Below are 21904 nucleotides of genomic sequence, written 5' to 3'. Positions count from 1 at the left end.
GGCAGGGGTGAATCTCTGATGTTACACAGTGAGAGAGCTGAAGGGCAGGGGTGAATCTCTGATGTTATACAGTGAGAGAGCTGAAGGGCAGGGGTGAATCTCTGATGTTACACAGTGAGAGAGCTGAAGGGCAGGGGTGAATCTCTGATGTTATACAGTGAGAGAGCTGAAGGGCAGGGGTGAATCTCTGATGTTACACAGTGAGAGAGCTGAAGGGCAGGGGTGAATCTCTGATGTTATACAGTGAGAGAGCTGAAGGGCAGGGGTGAATCTCTGATGTTACACAGTGAGAGAGCTGAAGGGCAGGGGTGAATCTCTGATGTTATACAGTGAGAGAGCTGAAGGGCAGGGGTGAATCTCTGATGTTATACAGTGAGAGAGCTGAAGGGCAGGGGTGAATCTCTGATGTTATACAGTGAGAGAGAGCTGAAGGGCAGGGGTGAATCTCTGATGTTATACAGTGAGAGAGCTGAAGGGCAGGGGTGAATCTCTGATGTTATACGTGAGAGAGAGCTGAAGGGCAGGGGTGAATCTCTGATGTTATACAGTGAGAGAGAGCTGAAGGGCAGGGGTGAATCTCTGATGTTATACAGTGAGAGAGCTGAAGGGCAGGGGTGAATCTCTGATGTTATACAGTGAGAGAGAGCTGAAGGGCAGGGGTGAATCTCTGATGTTATACAGTGAGAGAGAGCTGAAGGGCAGGGGTGAATCTCTGATGTTATACAGTGAGAGAGAGCTGAAGGGCAGGGGTGAATCTCTGATGTTATACAGTGAGAGAGCTGAAGGGCAGGGGTGAATCTCTGATGTTACACAGTGAGAGAGAGCTGAAGGCAGGGGTGAATCTCTGATGTTATACAGTGAGAGAGCTGAAGGGCAGGGGTGAATCTCTGATGTTATACAGTGAGAGAGAGCTGAAGGGCAGGGGTGAATCTCTGATGTTATACAGTGAGAGAGCTGAAGGGCAGGGGTGAATCTCTGATGTTATACACTGAGAGAGAGCTGAAGGGCAGGGGTGAATCTCTGATGTTATACAGTGAGAGAGAGCTGAAGGGCAGGGGTGAATCTCTGATGTTATACAGTGAGAGAGAGCTGAAGGGCAGGGGTGAATCTCTGATGTTATACAGTGAGAGAGAGCTGAAGGGCAGGGGTGAATCTCTGATGTTACACAGTGAGAGAGCTGAAGGGCAGGGGTGAATCTCTGATGTTATACGGTGAGGGAGAGCTGAAGGGCAGGGGTGAATCTCTGATGTTACACAGTGAGAGAGCTGAAGGGCAGGGGTGAATCTCTGATGTTACACAGTGAGAGAGCTGAAGGGCAGGGGTGAATCTCTGATGTTATACAGTGAGAGAGCTGAAGGGCAGGGGTGAATCTCTGATGTTATACAGTGAGAGAGAGCTGAAGGGCAGGGGTGAATCTCTGATGTTATACAGTGAGAGAGCTGAAGGGCAGGGGTGAATCTCTGATGTTATACGGTGAGAGAGCTGAAGGGCAGGGGTGAATCTCTGATGTTATACACTGAGAGAGCTGAAGGGCAGGGGTGAATCTCTGATGTTATACAGTGAGAGAGCTGAAGGGCAGGGGTGAATCTCTGATGTTATACGGTGAGAGAGCTGAAGGGCAGGGGTGAATCTCTGATGTTACACACTGAGAGAGCTGAAGGGCAGGGGTGAATCTCTGATGTTATACAGTGAGAGAGAGCTGAAGGGCAGGGGTGAATCTCTGATGTTATACAGTGAGAGAGCTGAAGGGCAGGGGTGAATCTCTGATGTTATACACTGAGAGAGAGCTGAAGGGCAGGGGTGAATCTCTGATGTTACACAGTGAGAGAGAGCTGAAGGGCAGGGGTGAATCTCTGATGTTATACAGTGAGAGAGCTGAAGGGCAGGGGTGAATCTCTGATGTTATACAGTGAGAGAGCTGAAGGGCAGGGGTGAATCTCTGATGTTATACAGTGAGAGAGCTGAAGGGCAGGGGTGAATCTCTGATGTTATACAGTGAGAGAGCTGAAGGGCAGGGGTGAATCTCTGATGTTATACAGTGAGAGAGAGCTGAAGGGCAGGGGTGAATCTCTGATGTTATACAGTGAGAGAGCTGAAGGGCAGGGGTGAATCTCTGATGTTATACAGTGAGAGAGCTGAAGGGCAGGGGTGAATCTCTGATGTTACACAGTGAGAGAGCTGAAGGGCAGGGGTGAATCTCTGATGTTATACACTGAGAGAGAGCTGAAGGGCAGGGGTGAATCTCTGATGTTATACAGTGAGAGTGCTGAAGGGCAGGGGTGAATCTCTGATGTTACACAGTGAGAGAGCTGAAGGGCAGGGGTGAATCTCTGATGTTATACAGTGAGAGAGCTGAAGGGCAGGGGTGAATCTCTGATGTTACACAGTGAGAGAGCTGAAGGGCAGGGGTGAATCTCTGATGTTACACAGTGAGAGAGCTGAAGGGCAGGGGTGAATCTCTGATGTTATACAGTGAGAGAGCTGAAGGGCAGGGGTGAATCTCTGATGTTATACAGTGAGAGAGCTGAAGGGCAGGGGTGAATCTCTGATGTTATACAGTGAGAGAGCTGAAGGGCAGGGGTGAATCTCTGATGTTACACAGTGAGAGAGCTGAAGGGCAGGGGTGAATCTCTGATGTTATACACTGAGAGAGCTGAAGGGCAGGGGTGAATCTCTGATGTTACACAGTGAGAGATCTGAGAGCTGAAGGGCAGGGGTGAATCTCTGATATACAGTGAGAGAGCTGAAGGGCAGGGGTGAATCTCTGATGTTATACAGTGAGAGAGCTGAAGGGCAGGGGTGAATCTCTGATGTTACACAGTGAGAGAGCTGAAGGGCAGGGGTGAATCTCTGATGTTATACACTGAGAGAGCTGAAGGGCAGGGGTGAATCTCTGATGTTATACAGTGAGAGAGAGCTGAAGGGCAGGGGTGAATCTCTGATGTTATACAGTGAGAGAGCTGAAGGGCAGGGGTGAATCTCTGATGTTACACAGTGAGAGAGCTGAAGGGCAGGGGTGAATCTCTGATGTTATACAGTGAGAGAGAGCTGAAGGGCAGGGGTGAATCTCTGATGTTATACAGTGAGAGAGAGCTGAAGGGCAGGGGTGAATCTCTGATGTTATACAGTGAGAGAGCTGAAGGGCAGGGGTGAATCTCTGATGTTACACAGTGAGAGAGCTGAAGGGCAGGGGTGAATCTCTGATGTTATACAGTGAGAGAGCTGAAGGGCAGGGGTGAATCTCTGATGTTATACAGTGAGAGAGAGCTGAAGGGCAGGGGTGAATCTCTGATGTTATACAGTGAGAGAGCTGAAGGGCAGGGGTGAATCTCTGATATACAGTGAGAGAGCTGAAGGGCAGGGGTGAATCTCTGATGTTATACAGTGAGAGAGCTGAAGGGCAGGGGTGAATCTCTGATATACAGTGAGAGAGCTGAAGGGCAGGGGTGAATCTCTGATGTTACACAGTGAGAGAGAGCTGAAGGGCAGGGGTGAATCTCTGATGTTATACGGTGAGAGAGAGCTGAAGGGCAGGGGTGAATCTCTGATGTTATACAGTGAGAGAGAGCTGAAGGGCAGGGGTGAATCTCTGATGTTATACAGTGAGAGAGAGCTGAAGGGCAGGGGTGAATCTCTGATGTTATACAGTGAGAGAGAGCTGAAGGGCAGGGGTGAATCTCTGATGTTATACAGTGAGAGAGAGCTGAAGGGCAGGGGTGAATCTCTGATGTTACACACTGAGAGAGCTGAAGGGCAGGGGTGAATCTCTGATGTTATACAGTGAGAGAGCTGAAGGGCAGGGGTGAATCTCTGATGTTACACAGTGAGAGAGCTGAAGGGCAGGGGTGAATCTCTGATGTTATACAGTGAGAGAGCTGAAGGGCAGGGGTGAATCTCTGATGTTACACAGTGAGAGAGAGCTGAAGGGCAGGGGTGAATCTCTGATGTTATACAGTGAGAGAGAGCTGAAGGGCAGGGGTGAATCTCTGATGTTATACAGTGAGAGAGAGCTGAAGGGCAGGGGTGAATCTCTGATGTTACACACTGAGAGAGAGCTGAAGGGCAGGGGTGAATCTCTGATGTTACACAGTGAGAGAGCTGAAGGGCAGGGGTGAATCTCTGATGTTATACACTGAGAGAGAGCTGAAGGGAAGGGGTGAATCTCTGATGTTATACAGTGAGAGAGAGCTGAAGGGAAGGGGTGAATCTCTGATGTTATACAGTGAGAGAGCTGAAGGGCAGGGGTGAATCTCTGATGTTATACAGTGAGAGAGCTGAAGGGCAGGGGTGAATCTCTGATGTTATACAGTGAGAGAGAGCTGAAGGGCAGGGGTGAATCTCTGATGTTATACAGTGAGAGAGAGCTGAAGGGCAGGGGTGAATCTCTGATGTTATACAGTGAGAGAGCTGAAGGGCAGGGGTGAATCTCTGATGTTATACACTGAGAGAGAGCTGAAGGGCAGGGGTGAATCTCTGATGTTATACAGTGAGAGAGCTGAAGGGCAGGGGTGAATCTCTGATGTTATACAGTGAGAGAGCTGAAGGGCAGGGGTGAATCTCTGATGTTATACAGTGAGAGAGCTGAAGGGCAGGGGTGAATCTCTGATGTTATACAGTGAGAGAGAGCTGAAGGGCAGGGGTGAATCTCTGATGTTATACAGTGAGAGAGCTGAAGGGCAGGGGTGAATCTCTGATGTTATACAGTGAGAGAGAGCTGAAGGGCAGGGGTGAATCTCTGATGTTATACAGTGAGAGAGCTGAAGGGCAGGGGTGAATCTCTGATGTTATACAGTGAGAGAGCTGAAGGGCAGGGGTGAATCTCTGATGTTATACAGTGAGAGAGAGCTGAAGGGCAGGGGTGAATCTCTGATGTTATACAGTGAGAGAGCTGAAGGGCAGGGGTGAATCTCTGATGTTATACAGTGAGAGAGCTGAAGGGCAGGGGTGAATCTCTGATGTTATACAGTGAGAGAGCTGAAGGGCAGGGGTGAATCTCTGATGTTACACAGTGAGAGAGAGCTGAAGGGCAGGGGTGAATCTCTGATGTTATACACTGAGAGAGCTGAAGGGCAGGGGTGAATCTCTGATGTTACACAGTGAGAGAGAGCTGAAGGGCAGGGGTGAATCTCTGATGTTACACAGTGAGAGAGCTGAAGGGCAGGGGTGAATCTCTGATGTTATACACTGAGAGAGCTGAAGGGCAGGGGTGAATCTCTGATGTTATACAGTGAGAGAGCTGAAGGGCAGGGGTGAATCTCTGATGTTATACAGTGAGAGAGAGCTGAAGGGCAGGGGTGAATCTCTGATGTTACACAGTGAGAGAGCTGAAGGGCAGGGGTGAATCTCTGATGTTACACAGTGAGAGAGCTGAAGGGCAGGGGTGAATCTCTGATGTTACACAGTGAGAGAGCTGAAGGGCAGGGGTGAATCTCTGATGTTATACAGTGAGAGAGAGCTGAAGGGCAGGGGTGAATCTCTGATGTTACACAGTGAGAGAGCTGAAGGGCAGGGGTGAATCTCTGATGTTATACAGTGAGAGAGCTGAAGGGCAGGGGTGAATCTCTGATGTTACACAGTGAGAGAGAGCTGAAGGGCAGGGGTGAATCTCTGATGTTACACAGTGAGAGAGAGCTGAAGGGCAGGGGTGAATCTCTGATGTTATACAGTGAGAGAGCTGAAGGGCAGGGGTGAATCTCTGATGTTATACAGTGAGAGAGCTGAAGGGCAGGGGTGAATCTCTGATGTTATACAGTGAGAGAGAGCTGAAGGGCAGGGGTGAATCTCTGATGTTATACAGTGAGAGAGCTGAAGGGCAGGGGTGAATCTCTGATGTTATACACTGAGAGAGAGCTGAAGGGCAGGGGTGAATCTCTGATGTTACACAGTGAGAGAGCTGAAGGGCAGGGGTGAATCTCTGATGTTACACAGTGAGAGAGCTGAAGGGCAGGGGTGAATCTCTGATGTTACACAGTGAGAGAGCTGAAGGGCAGGGGTGAATCTCTGATGTTACACAGTGAGAGAGCTGAAGGGCAGGGGTGAATCTCTGATGTTACACAGTGAGAGAGAGCTGAAGGGCAGGGGTGAATCTCTGATGTTATACAGTGAGAGAGCTGAAGGGCAGGGGTGAATCTCTGATGTTACACAGAGAGAGAGCTGAAGGGCAGGGGTGAATCTCTGATGTTATACGGTGAGAGAGCTGAAGGGCAGGGGTGAATCTCTGATGTTACACAGAGAGAGAGCTGAAGGGCAGGGGTGAATCTCTGATGTTACACAGTGAGAGAGAGCTGAAGGGCAGGGGTGAATCTCTGATGTTACACAGTGAGAGAGAGCTGAAGGGCAGGGGTGAATCTCTGATGTTACACAGTGAGAGAGAGCTGAAGGGCAGGGGTGAATCTCTGATGTTATACAGTGAGAGAGCTGAAGGGCAGGGGTGAATCTCTGATGTTATACAGTGAGAGAGAGCTGAAGGGCAGGGGTGAATCTCTGATGTTATACAGTGAGAGAGCTGAAGGGCAGGGGTGAATCTCTGATGTTATACAGTGAGAGAGCTGAAGGGCAGGGGTGAATCTCTGATGTTACACAGTGAGAGAGAGCTGAAGGGCAGGGGTGAATCTCTGATGTTATACAGTGAGAGAGCTGAAGGGCAGGGGTGAATCTCTGATGTTATACAGTGAGAGAGAGCTGAAGGGCAGGGGTGAATCTCTGATGTTACACAGTGAGAGAGAGCTGAAGGGCAGGGGTGAATCTCTGATGTTATACGGTGAGAGAGAGCTGAAGGGCAGGGGTGAATCTCTGATGTTATACAGTGAGAGAGAGCTGAAGGGCAGGGGTGAATCTCTGATGTTATACAGTGAGAGAGAGCTGAAGGGCAGGGGTGAATCTCTGATGTTATACAGTGAGAGAGAGCTGAAGGGCAGGGGTGAATCTCTGATGTTATACAGTGAGAGAGCTGAAGGGCAGGGGTGAATCTCTGATGTTACACAGTGAGAGAGCTGAAGGGCAGGGGTGAATCTCTGATGTTATACAGTGAGAGAGAGCTGAAGGGCAGGGGTGAATCTCTGATGTTACACAGTGAGAGAGCTGAAGGGCAGGGGTGAATCTCTGATGTTATACAGTGAGAGAGAGCTGAAGGGCAGGGGTGAATCTCTGATGTTATACAGTGAGAGAGCTGAAGGGCAGGGGTGAATCTCTGATGTTATACAGTGAGAGAGAGCTGAAGGGCAGGGGTGAATCTCTGATGTTACACAGTGAGAGAGCTGAAGGGCAGGGGTGAATCTCTGATGTTATACAGTGAGAGAGCTGAAGGGCAGGGGTGAATCTCTGATGTTACACAGTGAGAGAGCTGAAGGGCAGGGGTGAATCTCTGATGTTATACGGTGAGAGAGAGCTGAAGGGCAGGGGTGAATCTCTGATGTTACACAGTGAGAGAGAGCTGAAGGGCAGGGGTGAATCTCTGATGTTATACAGTGAGAGAGAGCTGAAGGGCAGGGGTGAATCTCTGATGTTATACAGTGAGAGAGAGCTGAAGGGCAGGGGTGAATCTCTGATGTTATACGGTGAGAGAGAGCTGAAGGGCAGGGGTGAATCTCTGATGTTATACGGTGAGAGAGAGCTGAAGGGCAGGGGTGAATCTCTGATGTTATACAGTGAGAGAGAGCTGAAGGGCAGGGGTGAATCTCTGATGTTATACAGTGAGAGAGAGCTGAAGGGCAGGGGTGAATCTCTGATGTTATACAGTGAGAGAGAGCTGAAGGGCAGGGGTGAATCTCTGATGTTATACGGTGAGAGAGAGCTGAAGGGCAGGGGTGAATCTCTGATGTTATACAGTGAGAGAGCTGAAGGGCAGGGGTGAATCTCTGATGTTATACGGTGAGAGAGAGCTGAAGGGCAGGGGTGAATCTCTGATGTTATACAGTGAGAGAGAGCTGAAGGGCAGGGGTGAATCTCTGATGTTACACAGTGAGAGAGCTGAAGGGCAGGGGTGAATCTCTGATGTTATACAGTGAGAGAGAGCTGAAGGGCAGGGGTGAATCTCTGATGTTACACAGTGAGAGAGCTGAAGGGCAGGGGTGAATCTCTGATGTTATACACTGAGAGAGAGCTGAAGGGCAGGGGTGAATCTCTGATGTTATACAGTGAGAGAGCTGAAGGGCAGGGGTGAATCTCTGATGTTACACAGTGAGAGAGCTGAAGGGCAGGGGTGAATCTCTGATGTTATACAGTGAGAGAGCTGAAGGGCAGGGGTGAATCTCTGATGTTATACAGTGAGAGAGCTGAAGGGCAGGGGTGAATCTCTGATGTTATACAGTGAGAGAGAGCTGAAGGGCAGGGGTGAATCTCTGATGTTATACAGTGAGAGAGCTGAAGGGCAGGGGTGAATCTCTGATGTTATACAGTGAGAGAGCTGAAGGGCAGGGGTGAATCTCTGATGTTATACAGTGAGAGAGCTGAAGGGCAGGGGTGAATCTCTGATGTTATACAGTGAGAGAGCTGAAGGGCAGGGGTGAATCTCTGATGTTACACAGTGAGAGAGAGCTGAAGGGCAGGGGTGAATCTCTGATGTTATACAGTGAGAGAGAGCTGAAGGGCAGGGGTGAATCTCTGATGTTACACAGTGAGAGAGCTGAAGGGCAGGGGTGAATCTCTGATGTTATACAGTGAGAGAGCTGAAGGGCAGGGGTGAATCTCTGATGTTACACAGTGAGAGAGCTGAAGGGCAGGGGTGAATCTCTGATGTTATACAGTGAGAGAGCTGAAGGGCAGGGGTGAATCTCTGTTGTTACACAGTGAGAGAGCTGAAGGGCAGGGGTGAATCTCTGATGTTATACACTGAGAGAGCTGAAGGGCAGGGGTGAATCTCTGATGTTATACAGTGAGAGAGCTGAAGGGCAGGGGTGAATCTCTGATGTTACACAGTGAGAGAGCTGAAGGGCAGGGGTGAATCTCTGATGTTATACACTGAGAGAGCTGAAGGGCAGGGGTGAATCTCTGATGTTATACAGTGAGAGAGCTGAAGGGCAGGGGTGAATCTCTGATGTTACACAGTGAGAGAGAGCTGAAGGGCAGGGGTGAATCTCTGATGTTATACAGTGAGAGAGCTGAAGGGCAGGGGTGACCATTGGCTTCCTACAAGAGCTACAGTTTACCACAACATTATTGCACTGTGGTTTTCTTCACTAACAATCACTGCATTTCAAAAGAGCTTAGCAGCGTACTGAGGTTACAAAACAACAGAGAACACTACAGGCCCTTTGGCCCACAACACTGTGCTGCCCCTATAACCTTCCTCAAGATCAATCTAACCCTGTCCTCCTACATAGCCCTCCATTTTTCTATTTTCCAAAGGCACTACATAAATGCAGCACATTCATTTCGCTTCCCAAATAAAAAGGCTGGCAAGCTATAGATTCAACACATGCCCAGTTCAGGCCTCCCGTGATTTTCACTTCGCTGGCCTGATGGAACTACAGGCACTGCAGCATGACTGATCCAAGTACAGGAGGTTCCAAACGCGAACTGGCACTTGGAGCCAATACGAAGCCCATTCAATCACTCAGATAAAGCCAAATTAAACACCTATGAACATACGATAGTCATTATGAAGACCAGGGGAGTTTCTCCGGCCAGGCATGCCAAACATTTCCCGTCCTTACTGATTTACTCACATAGCCCAGCCGTGGTGTGTGGATGCATAGCAAAACTGCCCGCTCGTCAGGCCCAGTGATTCATGAGGTCCAATGTGTCCTGAAAGAAACAGTGAGATAACATTACAAGTTACTTATCAAAACAGGCCTCACATGCCTTACTAAAAATAGTGCAATGGCGAGCAACACATTGGAAGGGAGGGGAGAGGCGAGGGTGTTCACTTGCAAGGTTGTGTTTTTAAACCTCAGATTTGCCACATCTGCAGATCTTATTTTCCAAGTAGTGCTGAATAGTTCTGTGCATTCAAGTCGTGTCAGGTCACGTTCATTATCACGCCAACAGCTACGGTGAGGTACAGACACGAGGAAAATCTTGCTTGCAGCAGCATTGTGGGCGTGTAGATTCGGACAGCACACAGAACGTAAGATACAAGATTAAAAAAAACAGTGCAAAGAGCAGCACTTTAGCCCAAAAAGCAACACAATAAGAGACGAGAAGTAGCGCAAGAGATGGTTCACAGTTGCCGGGTTAGGGTCAGGCTTGTGCAGGTTGATTGAAGAATGGCTGTAGGAAAGCAGCTGCTCTTGAACCTGGTGGCGTGAGACTTCAGGCTTCTGTACCTGCTGCCAGTCAGAAGAGGGTGTGACCGGGATGGTGGAGATCTTCACGAATTACTATGTGTTTCAACATACTTGTGACAAATAACACTAACCGCTCTACCTTCACAGCATCACTACTGGTGCATCACTCTCACAGTAAACTCCAGCACAGCTTTCCGACTCTGGTACAAGAGCTCTGCAACTGAGCTACAGTAGACACCAAGAGGTTCCCACCAAAAGGGCAGCAATGGGCAGTCCCACAAAAAGTGGCACAAAGATAAAGTTGCCAGGACTGCAGTGTCATAATTCCAGGTGTCCAGCTTCCGTCCTGACCTCCAGTGCTGCGTGGAGTTCGTACAAGTGGAAAGTGGGGTTGGGGGGTGTTGAAGGGGTGCTTGGTGGTCAGATCCCGTTACGGAGAATTACCTGCTGGTTGGAACATGAGGAAACCAATCCCTGCTGGGATGGTGGGTGGATGGGGCGAGGGCAGACGTGTGTGAAATGGAAGAGATGTGGCTGAGGGCAGCGTTGATGGTGGAGTAAGGAAAGCCCCTTTCTTTGAAGGAGGAGGAGATCTCATTAGTTCCGGAATGAAACGCCTCTTCCTGAGAGTAGATGTGGCAGAGACGAGGAATTGAGAGAAGGGGATGGTATTTTACAAGTGTCAGGGTGGGAAGAGGTATAGTCCAGGTAGCTGTGAGAATCAGTAGGTTTATAATAGATAAATTGTCTCCAGAGATAGACAGAGAGATTGAGAAAGAGGAGGGCGGTGCCGGAAATGGACCAGGTAGATTCGAGGGCAGGATGGAAGTTGGAGGCAAAGTGCAGGAAGCAACACCAATGCAATCATTGATGTCGTGTAGGAAAAGTTGGGAGTGATACCAATGTAGGCTTGGAACATAAACTGTTCCACACAGCTGACAAAAAGGCAGGCGTGGCTGGGACCCATGGCTACACCTTCATTTGAAGGAGGTGAAAGGATCCAGAGGAGAAATTATTGGGAGTGAAGACGAGGACCAGTTCCGCCAGATGGAGAAGAGTGATGGTGGAGACGAACTGGTTAGATCTGGTGTCCAGAAAGAAGCAGAGAGCTTGGAAGCCTTCCTGATGGAGGATGGAGATGTATAGGGAATGGGCATTCATAATGAAAATGAGACAACCAGGGCCAGGGAACCGAAGTCATTGAAAAAATCAAGAACATGTGAAGTGTCAGTGATGTAGATAGGAAGGGACTGAACCGAGGTGATAAAACAGAGTCAAGGTACGCATATACGTGTTTGGGGGGGGGGGTGCAGGAACAAGCAGAAACAATAGGTCAACTTGGACAAGAGAGGTTTATGGAAGCAGGGAAGGAAGTAGAAACGGGAGGTGCAGGGTAATGGGAACTATGAAGTTGGTGGCAGAGGATGAGAAATCAGAGTTAGTAAGGTCAGTGAAGGAAGTGGTGCTGTCTGCAAATCTGTGCAACCCGAGTCCGCTGGAGGCTTGTGGTCTGTACTGGGGCGAAGGTACATGGGTGGGAGGGGAGAACAGGGCTTCTTTTTGCTGCTACCATCTCGTTGGTGGTTGTGTTCTGCGAGGTTCCGCTGAGCATTGTGGACGTGCTTTTATCAACGCAAGAATGGGCAGCGACACTCACGGGCTGCCTTCAGCACGCTCTCAGGTCTGTCGGCTGTTAATGCAAATGACACCGTATGTTTTTAACTACATGTGATCAATAAACATGAATCTTCGGAATGACCCAAGGCCAGATGGGCTTCCAGCCTCCGAGCTCAATGAAAGGTACAACGTGGCCCCGAACGACGGAGGGGCTGAATTCCTATTAAGTCATCCATAAAATTCCCTTAACAAAAATTGACAAAATTTGTTGTTTCGTTCATGCTGTGCTTATTTAGTTATTCCCCAACGCCTCACAAACTCTGAAAAAGTGACATTTTATTCCATATTTGTTAGTGCTCGTGAAATCCATTACTCAATCTATTTAACAGCACGGGCAGGTACACACCAGCTCATAATTCACAAAGCACTATCCTCGAGTGGCTCAAGCCAGAACATCTGCCAAACCACTACCCTACTGCCTCTCTCTGCCAAACTGGAACCATTCCATTACTTCGGATGCCTGGGTTCCTTTTTAAATTAAGGCAGTTCCTTGTACTGCAAAAGCAAGTTTCAAGAAACCCTTGGTGGTTTCTTTTAATTTGCAAAAATTCCAAGCCAGTGCGGACTTCGTAAGCAGGCAACTTAACAAAATGGGCACTTTATGGTTGTCAACAGTCCCATCCCTCTTTTAAAACAGACAGGTTTTGCCAGTGCATCTGGTTCACAGAGCCGCACCCCCCACCAGGTCAACACAAGCACAGCACATTGCAAAACTCCCAGGTCGACTCAAGCACCCCACACGGAACACACTCCTGATTCACAAAACTCCAGGTTGACACAAGCTCTCCACACTAAACTCACTCCTGATTCACAAAACTCCAGGCTGACACAAGCACACCACACTAAACTCACTCCTGATTCACAAAACTCCAGGCTGACACACAAGCTCTCCACACTAAACTCACTCCTGATTCACAAAACTCCAGGCTGACACAAGCACACCACACTAAACTCACTCCTGATTCACAAAACTCCAGGCTGACACACAAGCTCTCCACACTAAACTCACTCCTGATTCACAAAACTCCAGGCTGACACAAGCACACCACACTAAACTCACTCCTGATTCACAAAACTCCAGGCTGACACACAAGCACACCACACTAAACTCACTCCTGATTCACAAAACTCCAGGCTGACACAAGCACACCACACTAAACTCACTCCTGATTCACAAAACTCCAGGTTGACACACAAGCTCTCCACACTAAACTCACTCCTGATTCATAAAACCCCTCGTCTACATTGGCTGCACTCAACTGCTAACAGCTGGATTCCAGTGGGAATAGGGCAGAACCTCGAATCCAGAGTTTGCTTTATACATTAGTGCTGAAAGAAGCAGCTTGGCCTGCAACAGAACGGTGCCAAGAACACTCAGGCACGCAGCCTCGCTGAAGGAACAAGGTGACAGGCACGACTCTGGCTCATGGTTGGGCCAAGAATCATCGCCCACAACAAAGCAGTAATTCTGATAATCCAGCATAATCCAGTTTCTGACTGCCGGGAAGTGTGGCACCTGACTTGCTCAAGGTTTCTGACTACAAGACGGGGAGCGGGGCCAGAGATGAAACCCAACTGTGATCTGAGTGTGACTGAGCCACAGTTGAGGTCTGGGTAGCTGGGTTCAGGAATATGGGTAGGTTTGGGGCCAGGGCCGAGATTGCTGTCTTTAACCTGACCAGGCTCCCTGGAAGCTTTATCATCATCATCAGAGGGTAATACGTAAAATAAAAGTATGCTCGGGTATTATCAAATGTAAACCATCAGTGCACAGTCAATGGCATGAGCCTCAACAGTGCTGCTGTACAGAAAGGTCCCGGGTTGCAAGTCCACAGCTCCCTGTAAGTGGCCCCACACGGCAAAGGTAGCACACAGCACGTGCACCTTTATTATCTGGGCATTCACTTCAAGAGCCAGGAAGCCATCTTTCAACCCTCTAAATTTGTGTATAAGATGATGAGAGGCATTGATCGTGTGGATAGTCGGAGGCTTTTTCCCCCAGGGCTGAAATGGCTAGCAAAAGAGGGCACAGTTTTGAGGTGTTTGAAAGTAGGTACAAAGGAGATATCAGGGGCAAGTAGATGTATTTTTTCCCGCAGAATGTTGAGTGCGTGGAATGAGCTGCCGGCGACAGTGGTGGAGGTGGAGACAATAGGGTCTCTTAAGAGACTCCTGGACAGGTACGTGAACCTTAGAAAAATAGAGGGCTATGGGTAACCCTAGGTAAATTCTAAAGTAAGTACACGTGCGGCACAGCATTGTGGGCTGAAAGACCTGTACTGTGCTGTAGGTTTTCAATGCTTCTAAAGCTCTGGTTAGGCCACATCTAGAAAAGTGCATTCATTTTTGGATGGATGTTGTCGCCTTGGAGAGGGTGCAGAAGAGATTTACCAGGATGCTGCCAGGCTTAGAGGACACATGCTGTAAGGAAAGGCTGGACAAACTTGGACTGTTTTCTCTGGAGTGGTGAAGGCTGAGGGGGAGACCTGACTAAGACTGTGAGAGGCACAGATAGAACAGACAAGACAACTGATAACTTTTTCACCCAGAGTAGAAACCTTCCCTCATACTTAACATGTACCCAAGGTGAGAGGTGATAAATCCCAAGAGGATGTGTGAGGCAAGTTTTCGTATCTAAAACCAGAGTGGTGGGTCCCCAGAACGCACTGCCTGGGGTGGCAATGAAGGCAGGTACAACACAGACATTTCAAAGGCTCTTGTGCAGTGAACAGGGATATAGACACTGCCTTCGGCTGAAGGGATTACTTTAGTTAATCAATTCAGAATAATTTAATGGTGCTGTAGTGTTCAGAGTAACATCAATTATTGTAGAAAGCTTGCTGGTCTAGCAGCAACATCCCAATGAGTTTTAGTATAACCTCCTCTCTGGCCTTGCTTCTCAGCCATTTCAATAACCCCTCTGCTCCTGTATTCAGACCAAACTCATTCTGTGCATCCAATCATTGGCTTTCATGTCTATTTAGACAGAAGTGAACAGCTGCTGCAAATACAGCAAATTGAGCATCCCACAGACGGCTCAAAGGACAGTTATGATATGCAGTCCCAATGACAAGTTAAATGCCATCGTCACTGCAGATTTGTCCTGACGAAGGGTCTCAGCCCGAAACGTCAACTGTTCACTCTTTTCCGTAGATGCTGCCTGGCCTGCTGAGTTCCTCCAGCATTTTGCGTGTGTTGCTCGGATTTCCAGCATCTGCAGCTTTTCTCATTTGTGGTTGGACTACCCAAGCAACGCGTCCACTCGCCTTTCACCCAAGCAGCAAGTCCAATTCTGGCAACAGGCCGTTTTAGAGGAACCACAAATACACACTAGCAACTGGTACAATACTAGTCAAAGACAGTGAGGGGGATCTACACCTGCTAAACCCCACAGCTCTGGCTGCCCACTGGGGCGGTATGGTAGATTAACCCTTAGTGCAACACTTCAGACTGCCAGTGTCAGGGTTCAATTTGTAAGGAGCTTGGTACGTTCTCCTGGAGACCGCACGAGTTTCCTCACACGCTCCAAAGGCACACAGGTTAACAGGTTATTGGTCACATGGGTATAATTAGGCTGCACTGGCTCATTACTGTGCCACGTGTCTAAATAAAGCAAAATATAAAACATGGAAAACAAATATAAAGCTCATGGTAACTGCACACTTGGAAAATCAGTACACAATTAGGCAGAGTCAAAAAAGTTGTGGCTGACAGATCTTTCAAAGGTGGTTTCTGAAACAAATGGTCTTGGGATCAGAGAGTCATTTTATAAAACAGGCCCTTCAGCCCAAATCATCCATGCTGACTAAATTGCCAACCTGAGTTAGCTCCCTATCCCTCAAAACCTTTCCTATCCCTGCACCTGTCCAATCATCTTTTAAACATTGCATTTGTATCCACCTCTATCAGCCTGTTCCATACGCCCATCACACTCTGTGTGAAGAAACTGTCCTACAGTTCCCTTTAAATAGGACCACAAGTCATAGGAGCAGAATTAGGCCGTTCAGTCCATCGAGTCTGCTCCACTGTTCCCTCGTAGCTGATACCGACTCAACCCCATACGCCTGCCTTCTTGCCGTATCCTGTGATGCCCTGACCAATCAGGAAACTATCAACTTTCCTGATGAAGGGTCTCAGCCCGAAACGTCAGTTACTCTTTTCTCACGGATGCTGCCTGACCTGCTGAGTTGTTCCATTGTTGTGTACGTATTCTATCAACTTCTGCCTTAAATATATGCACCAACTTGAACTCCAACAGAGTCTGTGGCAGAGCTTTCCACAGATTCACTACTCTCTGGCCAAAATAAAATTCTTTATCATCCCTGTCTTAAAAGGCTGCCCCTCAATTCTGAGGCTTTGCCCTCTAGTTCTGGATACACCCACCGCAGGAAACATCCTCTCCACATCTGGTAGGTTTCAATGAGATCCCTACGTATTCTTCTAAATTCCAGTGAGTACAGGCTCAAAGCTGCCAAACACTCCTCATATGTAAACCCCTTCATTCCTGGATCATTGCTGTGAACCTCCTCTGGACTCTCTACAATGACACCACATTCTTTCTGGGGCCCAAAACTGTTGACAATACTCCAAGTGTGGCCTGACTAGTGTCTTATAAAGGCTCAGTATTATCTCATTGTTTTTATATTCTATTCCCCTTGAAGGAAATGCAACATTGCATTTGTCTTCTTTACCACTGACTCAACCTATAAATTATAGTCATGGGAGTCTCGTACAAAGACTCCCAAGTCCCTCTGCACCTCTGATGTTTGAACCTTCTCCCCATTTAGATAATACTCCACGCTATTGTTCCTTTTACCAAAAAGCATCATACATTTCCCAATACTGTATTCCAACTGCCACTTTTTTGTCTATTCTTCCGATTTGTCTGTCCAGCTGCAATCGCATTGTTTCCTCAGAACTACCTACCCCTCCACCTATCCTGTATCATCCGCAAACTTTGCCACAAAGCCATCAATTCCATTATCCAAATCATTGACAAACAATGATTTGGTCCCAATACTGACCCCAGAGGAACACCACTAGTCACTGCCAGTCAACCAAAAAAAGACCCCCTTTATTCCCACTCGCTGCCTCCTCCCTGTCAGCTATTCTATTCATGCCAGCATCTTTCCTGTAAGGCCATGAGGTTTTATCTTTTTAAACAGCCTCGTGTGGCACCTTATCAAACATTTTCTCAAAATCCAAGTAAGTGCCTCTCCCTTGTCCACCCTGATTGTTACTTCCTTGAAGAACTCTTGAAAAGATTTGTCAAGCAAGATTTCCCTTTACAGAAACCATACTGACTTTGACTTACTTTATTATTAGTCTCCAAGTACTCCAAAATCTTACCCTTAATAATAGACCCCAACACTTTCCCCACTACTGAGGTTAGGCTAACTCAGTGGTCCCCAACCACCGGGCCGCACGGAAACGATATGACTTGGCGATATGAAACTACACAAGTCAGCTGCACCTTTCCTCATTCCCTGTTACACCCACTGTTGAACTTGAATGCATGCAAGGTCATCAGTCGCCTAAACACAGTGATACCCTCATGCCAGGGTTGGCCTCAGGTAACCGGTCGCCTCGTGCAACTGGCAAGTAGTGCTGTTGCTACTGGCCTGAAGCACGGACAGATGGGCACCGCCTCTAAACCTGTTTGGCACACCGAATGTTCATAGGGAACCCGGTGCTAAAATATTCGCAGATGACCTAATTCGGGCTCAGGGTTTCGTAAGCTGCACAGCAGTTACCTCACTGCGATCTACTGAAAGTTATCCCTCGAGCCAAACTTTTGTCAGCCGATAGATCCTACCTACCTACAAGGGGAGGCAGGCCCGCGTCCTGTTGCACTCCTCGCTCGGTCGGTTGCTCTCTCCGGACTGCGACCGCCACGGCCCCAGTACAGGGGCCTCCTCTCACTGGTGTGTTGCATTGATTTTATATGTTCATACGAGGAAAATATGTACTGTGTGTTTAATATCCAAATGTTACTTAAAATGCTATGATGCTATTGACTTATAAGTGACTTGCAATTGACTTATCACTATATTCACTCGAGGAAAATATGTGCTGTGTGTTTAATATTAAATTCGTTAGATAAACTCCTTTAGAAACAAAATTGAGTGTATTAGCCACTTATAAGTGATTTATAGTTGACTTATCATCTATATTCCAGTCATGATTAACACCCTTGCCACCCTCCCCCACCATCGGCCAGTCCACAAGAATACTGTCAATATTAAACAGGTCCGTGGTGCAAAAAAAGGTTGGTGACCCCTGGGCTAACCGGCTGTTAATTTTCTTTCTTTTGCCTTCCTCCCTTCTTAGAGTGGAGTGACATTTGCAATCTTCCGGTCCTCCGGGACCATGCCAGAATCAAGTGATTCTTGAAAGATGACCACCAATGCATCTATTATCTCTTCAGCAACCTCTCTCAGGACTCTGAGATGTATTCCATCTGGTTCAGGTGACTTAACAAGAACCTACCAACTTTAGCTTTAAATGCACAATATCCACAACTGCCTTGGCAATGAATTTCACAGATTCAACACTCTCTGACTAAAGAAATTCCTTCCCTAAATCTTTTGACTCACACCTTAAATCTGTGTCCTCTAGTTTTAGACTCCACTACAATTGGTAATTCACCTGATCTGTACCTTGACATTGCTAGCGATCACAATTTTTGGAAAAGCTACTCTAGATTTAACTCTATTTAAATGATCCAAATTTAAATGAGTTAAATACCAGCCACTAAATAATTCCAAGATGACTTGCAATGGGTTGCAGGAAGCGTCTCATGCTGAGGAGGGACAGCACTATCTACGCAGGGAACTGCCCACACATGGCTTTCACAAGAAACTGCCCTCTCACCGAAGGCAACCTCTGTAACAGTTCCACTTACTGCATTTACTCTCAACACCATCAACACTTCGAGGGTTAACTTAATGCAACAACTCCAGCAAGCCTTGGAAACTATTTGCACATTTGAAGGACAAAGTGTTTTGTTCTCAACGTTTTGGGATGTATTTGTCTCCAAGCGTGTTCAACACGTCTTGTCCTGACACGATTCTCCATGCAGCAAAATACCATGTAATGCTAGCTGCACAGTCTTTCTGTTACTTTAGATTGCACACCGGTGTCATGTTGCAGTAACTTCCTCTCCGAAGTCTGCAATGAGCATCAGACACTATTACAGAAATAAAATGTCTGCATGGTAAGTTTCTGAACCCCCACTAACTTCCCCGACTGCCATTCCCCTTAAGTCACCACTGGCTTCGAATGGCGATCCAGCTGTGAACCTGGTTAGCAGCAGGAGGTTTGGCCGTCAGCACAGACAGGCTGTGTCCAGTATCCGGTTCTGGCTAGGGGCTCCAAGTCAGAATAGGGATTAGAAAAAGTGCAAACAGACAGGAACATGAAGGAATGGGTGAAAATTGGTTGGAAGTCGAAACCCAATGGCTGAAGCCTGGAGACTGAAGATCTGTTCTGGAACTGGAGGACTACTTGTGTGCGTATGTGTGCGCGCGTGCGTATGCATGTGTATGCAATACATGGTATTGTTCTGCTGGGTCAAATTGCTCACAAGTTATTCAAGTGGATAGGCCTAGAATAGTAAAACTTAAATCCACTGCAGGAAGAATGTGGAGTTTGGCAGAATGGGAGAGGTGCTGAGCAAGGGCAGACAACTCACTCATCTGATAGAAAGCTGGATTTCTGTTCCAATTTTTGCTGGACCCTGTATACACTATACCCAGTTTATTTACTGGTTTCATTCACATTTTGTTAATCACAAACAGTGAAATATTTAATCTCAGAACACTGACTGGATTACTTGAAAATGGCATTTGCAACCTAAAAGACCGAACTATATCAGTAAGTAATGATCCAGGGTGCCAACTCTCCCCATGGGGCCCATTTCCAGAATTGTAATGCTCTGCTATTGTTCCATTTTAAGTAAAGCATGGAAGAAACTGAAGTACAACAACTTATCCTAATTCGTTTTCCCAGAAAATGAAGCAATTGGACGAGTGTTGCAAATAAATTTTGTGCTTAAAATAAACCCTAGCTACTTGCAACACATACATGGTGACCAGGCTTGACTCAGAGCAACTACCCACTTGCCTAGAGACACAAGGGTCAGCAAATACCAGAATCAGCAGCAACAAAGGTGGCCTGGTCAAGATGCAGGACTCAGGACAGACATACTGAGCAATTCTAGAATGAGGGGAATTGTTTCAGAATGAGGTGGAAGACAGCCAATCTCTGAAGATTTTCTACCCCAGCTGTAGGGGCAGTCATTGAAGCAATTCAAGATGGGGATTGACAGGCACGAAGTCTAAGAGATATGAGAAGAGAGAGGGAGAGTGGCGTTAGGGCCAAGCCATGACCTGACTGGATGGAGACTTAGCTCAACATGTCAACTAGCCATGTCTGTGCTCCTGTTACATTCCCAAAATGCAGAGAGGGTGGAAAATACATCAGCTTTTGAATGGCAACAGCTTCCGCAGATGCTGGAAATCCACAGTAACACACACAAAATACTAGAGGAACTCAGGTCAGATAGCAACTATGGAGGAAAATAAGCAGTTGATGTTTTGGGCTGAGACCTTTCAAAGTTCAAAATAAATTTATTACCAAAGTATATATCTGTCACACTATAGTACCCTGAGATTCATTTTCCAGCAGGCATTCACAGTAGAACAAAGAAACACAATGGAATCAATGAAGAACTACTCACAAAGACTGACAAACAGCCAATGTGCAAAAGACAACCTGTGCATGTACAAAAAATAACTAAATAAAAATCTCTTCCTGACAATTGGCATTTGAAGAATTCTATACAACAATAGATATGTTAAGGCACAGCAGCCTCAAAAGGAACTGTCTGGACAATGAGAGGATTACAAAGCTAGAAATCATGGGAATTTTGCAGTGTTGAATGTTGGATTCCATAACTAGAAGTAAACCCATTGGCCTTGAGTAGTGCCAAGGGAATCTGCACAGGCCACAACTATTAATCCCTATTATGGAACAAAGCAGCACAAGCTGATTGTTTAAGTTTCTTCCAACCCCACCCCCTTCCCCCCAATACACGTAACGGGAAACAGTGCACAACAAAAACCTTCTCCAAGCAACCACAATCTCAACAATGGCAGGGTTCATCAAAGCCACTGGTCTCAGTTTCTCTCTGATGATCAGGTGACAAACAAGCCACTCGTATTTTAATCCTGTTGCCTTCACTCCTATAGTTTTTTTGAATCTTCACACAGTTCCCTAGGAGTTTAGCAGAGAGCTAGAAAAACTGCCAAGCCAATATACAATCTTGACAAGATCCTGTTGCAGCTATGAATGCCTTTTTATTGGTTTTTAAAGGGTACGAGGATTTTATGGGCTCCTACATCACAAACAATGAAGGAGCCCACCCATATTGCCAATATCAAACTAGACATCTGGTCAACGAGTACAATTAGCAGGTCTATGGCCCTTCAAGTCTCTTCCGCCATTCAAGACCAAACCTGGACACCCTTTTCCTGCACTACATCCATACAGAAACAGGAATGCAATCGAGTATAATGTTCTGTTAAGGGGTTGTCTGTTGATGGGTCTTCAGGTGGTTTTTGAGGCCAATCTAGGATCCACATACTCCGAGGTGCTTCAGATTGGGGTCAGGGTCCAGTAGCTTGGAATTTAAGTAGTGAGATCCTTCACTACTGCAGCCTTCCTCTGCTTTCACTGCCATTGTGATGTGTCATCATCTTCCAATGGCTCCACCATTGAGCCCTCCGAAGTCATAGAGTACTACAGCCGAGAAACAAGCTCTTTGGCCTACCTAGCCAGTGTTGAACTGATCTTCTGCCTTGTCCTATCTACCTTCACCCAGCTCATATCCTTCTAAACTCCTTCCATCCAAATATCTGTTAAGCGTTAATACCAAACCTGCACCTACCATTTCTACTGACAGCTCGTTCTACACTCACACCACCCTCTTAAGTTTCTGC

The 21904-nt window shown here is 47.3% G+C and overlaps 1 protein-coding gene and 1 long non-coding RNA gene across 9 annotated transcripts in view; one reads left to right on the top strand and one right to left on the bottom strand.

Moving 5' to 3' along the window:
• The window catches only part of rassf8b (Ras association domain family member 8b), a 170614-nt gene that overhangs the window by 112415 nt on the left and 36295 nt on the right, over positions 1-21904 (bottom strand). For 7 of the 8 annotated variants that reach the window (XM_059987718.1, XM_059987717.1, XM_059987712.1 and 4 more), the window contains one exon: positions 9666-9744. In XM_059987718.1, coding sequence (XP_059843701.1) covers positions 9666-9693 — 28 coding nt within the window. In that variant the 5' untranslated portion in view covers positions 9694-9744. Of the gene's footprint in view, positions 1-9665; positions 9745-9888; positions 10022-21904 lie in introns of those variants that run through there. The other variant, XM_059987719.1, reaches the window with a different exon arrangement.
• LOC132403902 (uncharacterized) overlaps positions 1-21904 on the top strand; it is a 44982-nt gene that overhangs the window by 10023 nt on the left and 13055 nt on the right. The gene's annotated exons all lie outside the window — the stretch shown is intronic.

This window comes from Hypanus sabinus, chromosome 13 (genome assembly GCF_030144855.1).
Source record: "Hypanus sabinus isolate sHypSab1 chromosome 13, sHypSab1.hap1, whole genome shotgun sequence".
Lineage (NCBI taxonomy): Eukaryota > Metazoa > Chordata > Chondrichthyes > Myliobatiformes > Dasyatidae > Hypanus > Hypanus sabinus.
The sequence above is the reverse complement of the archived record's forward strand: the minus strand, read 5'-3'. Positions and strand labels throughout refer to the sequence as shown.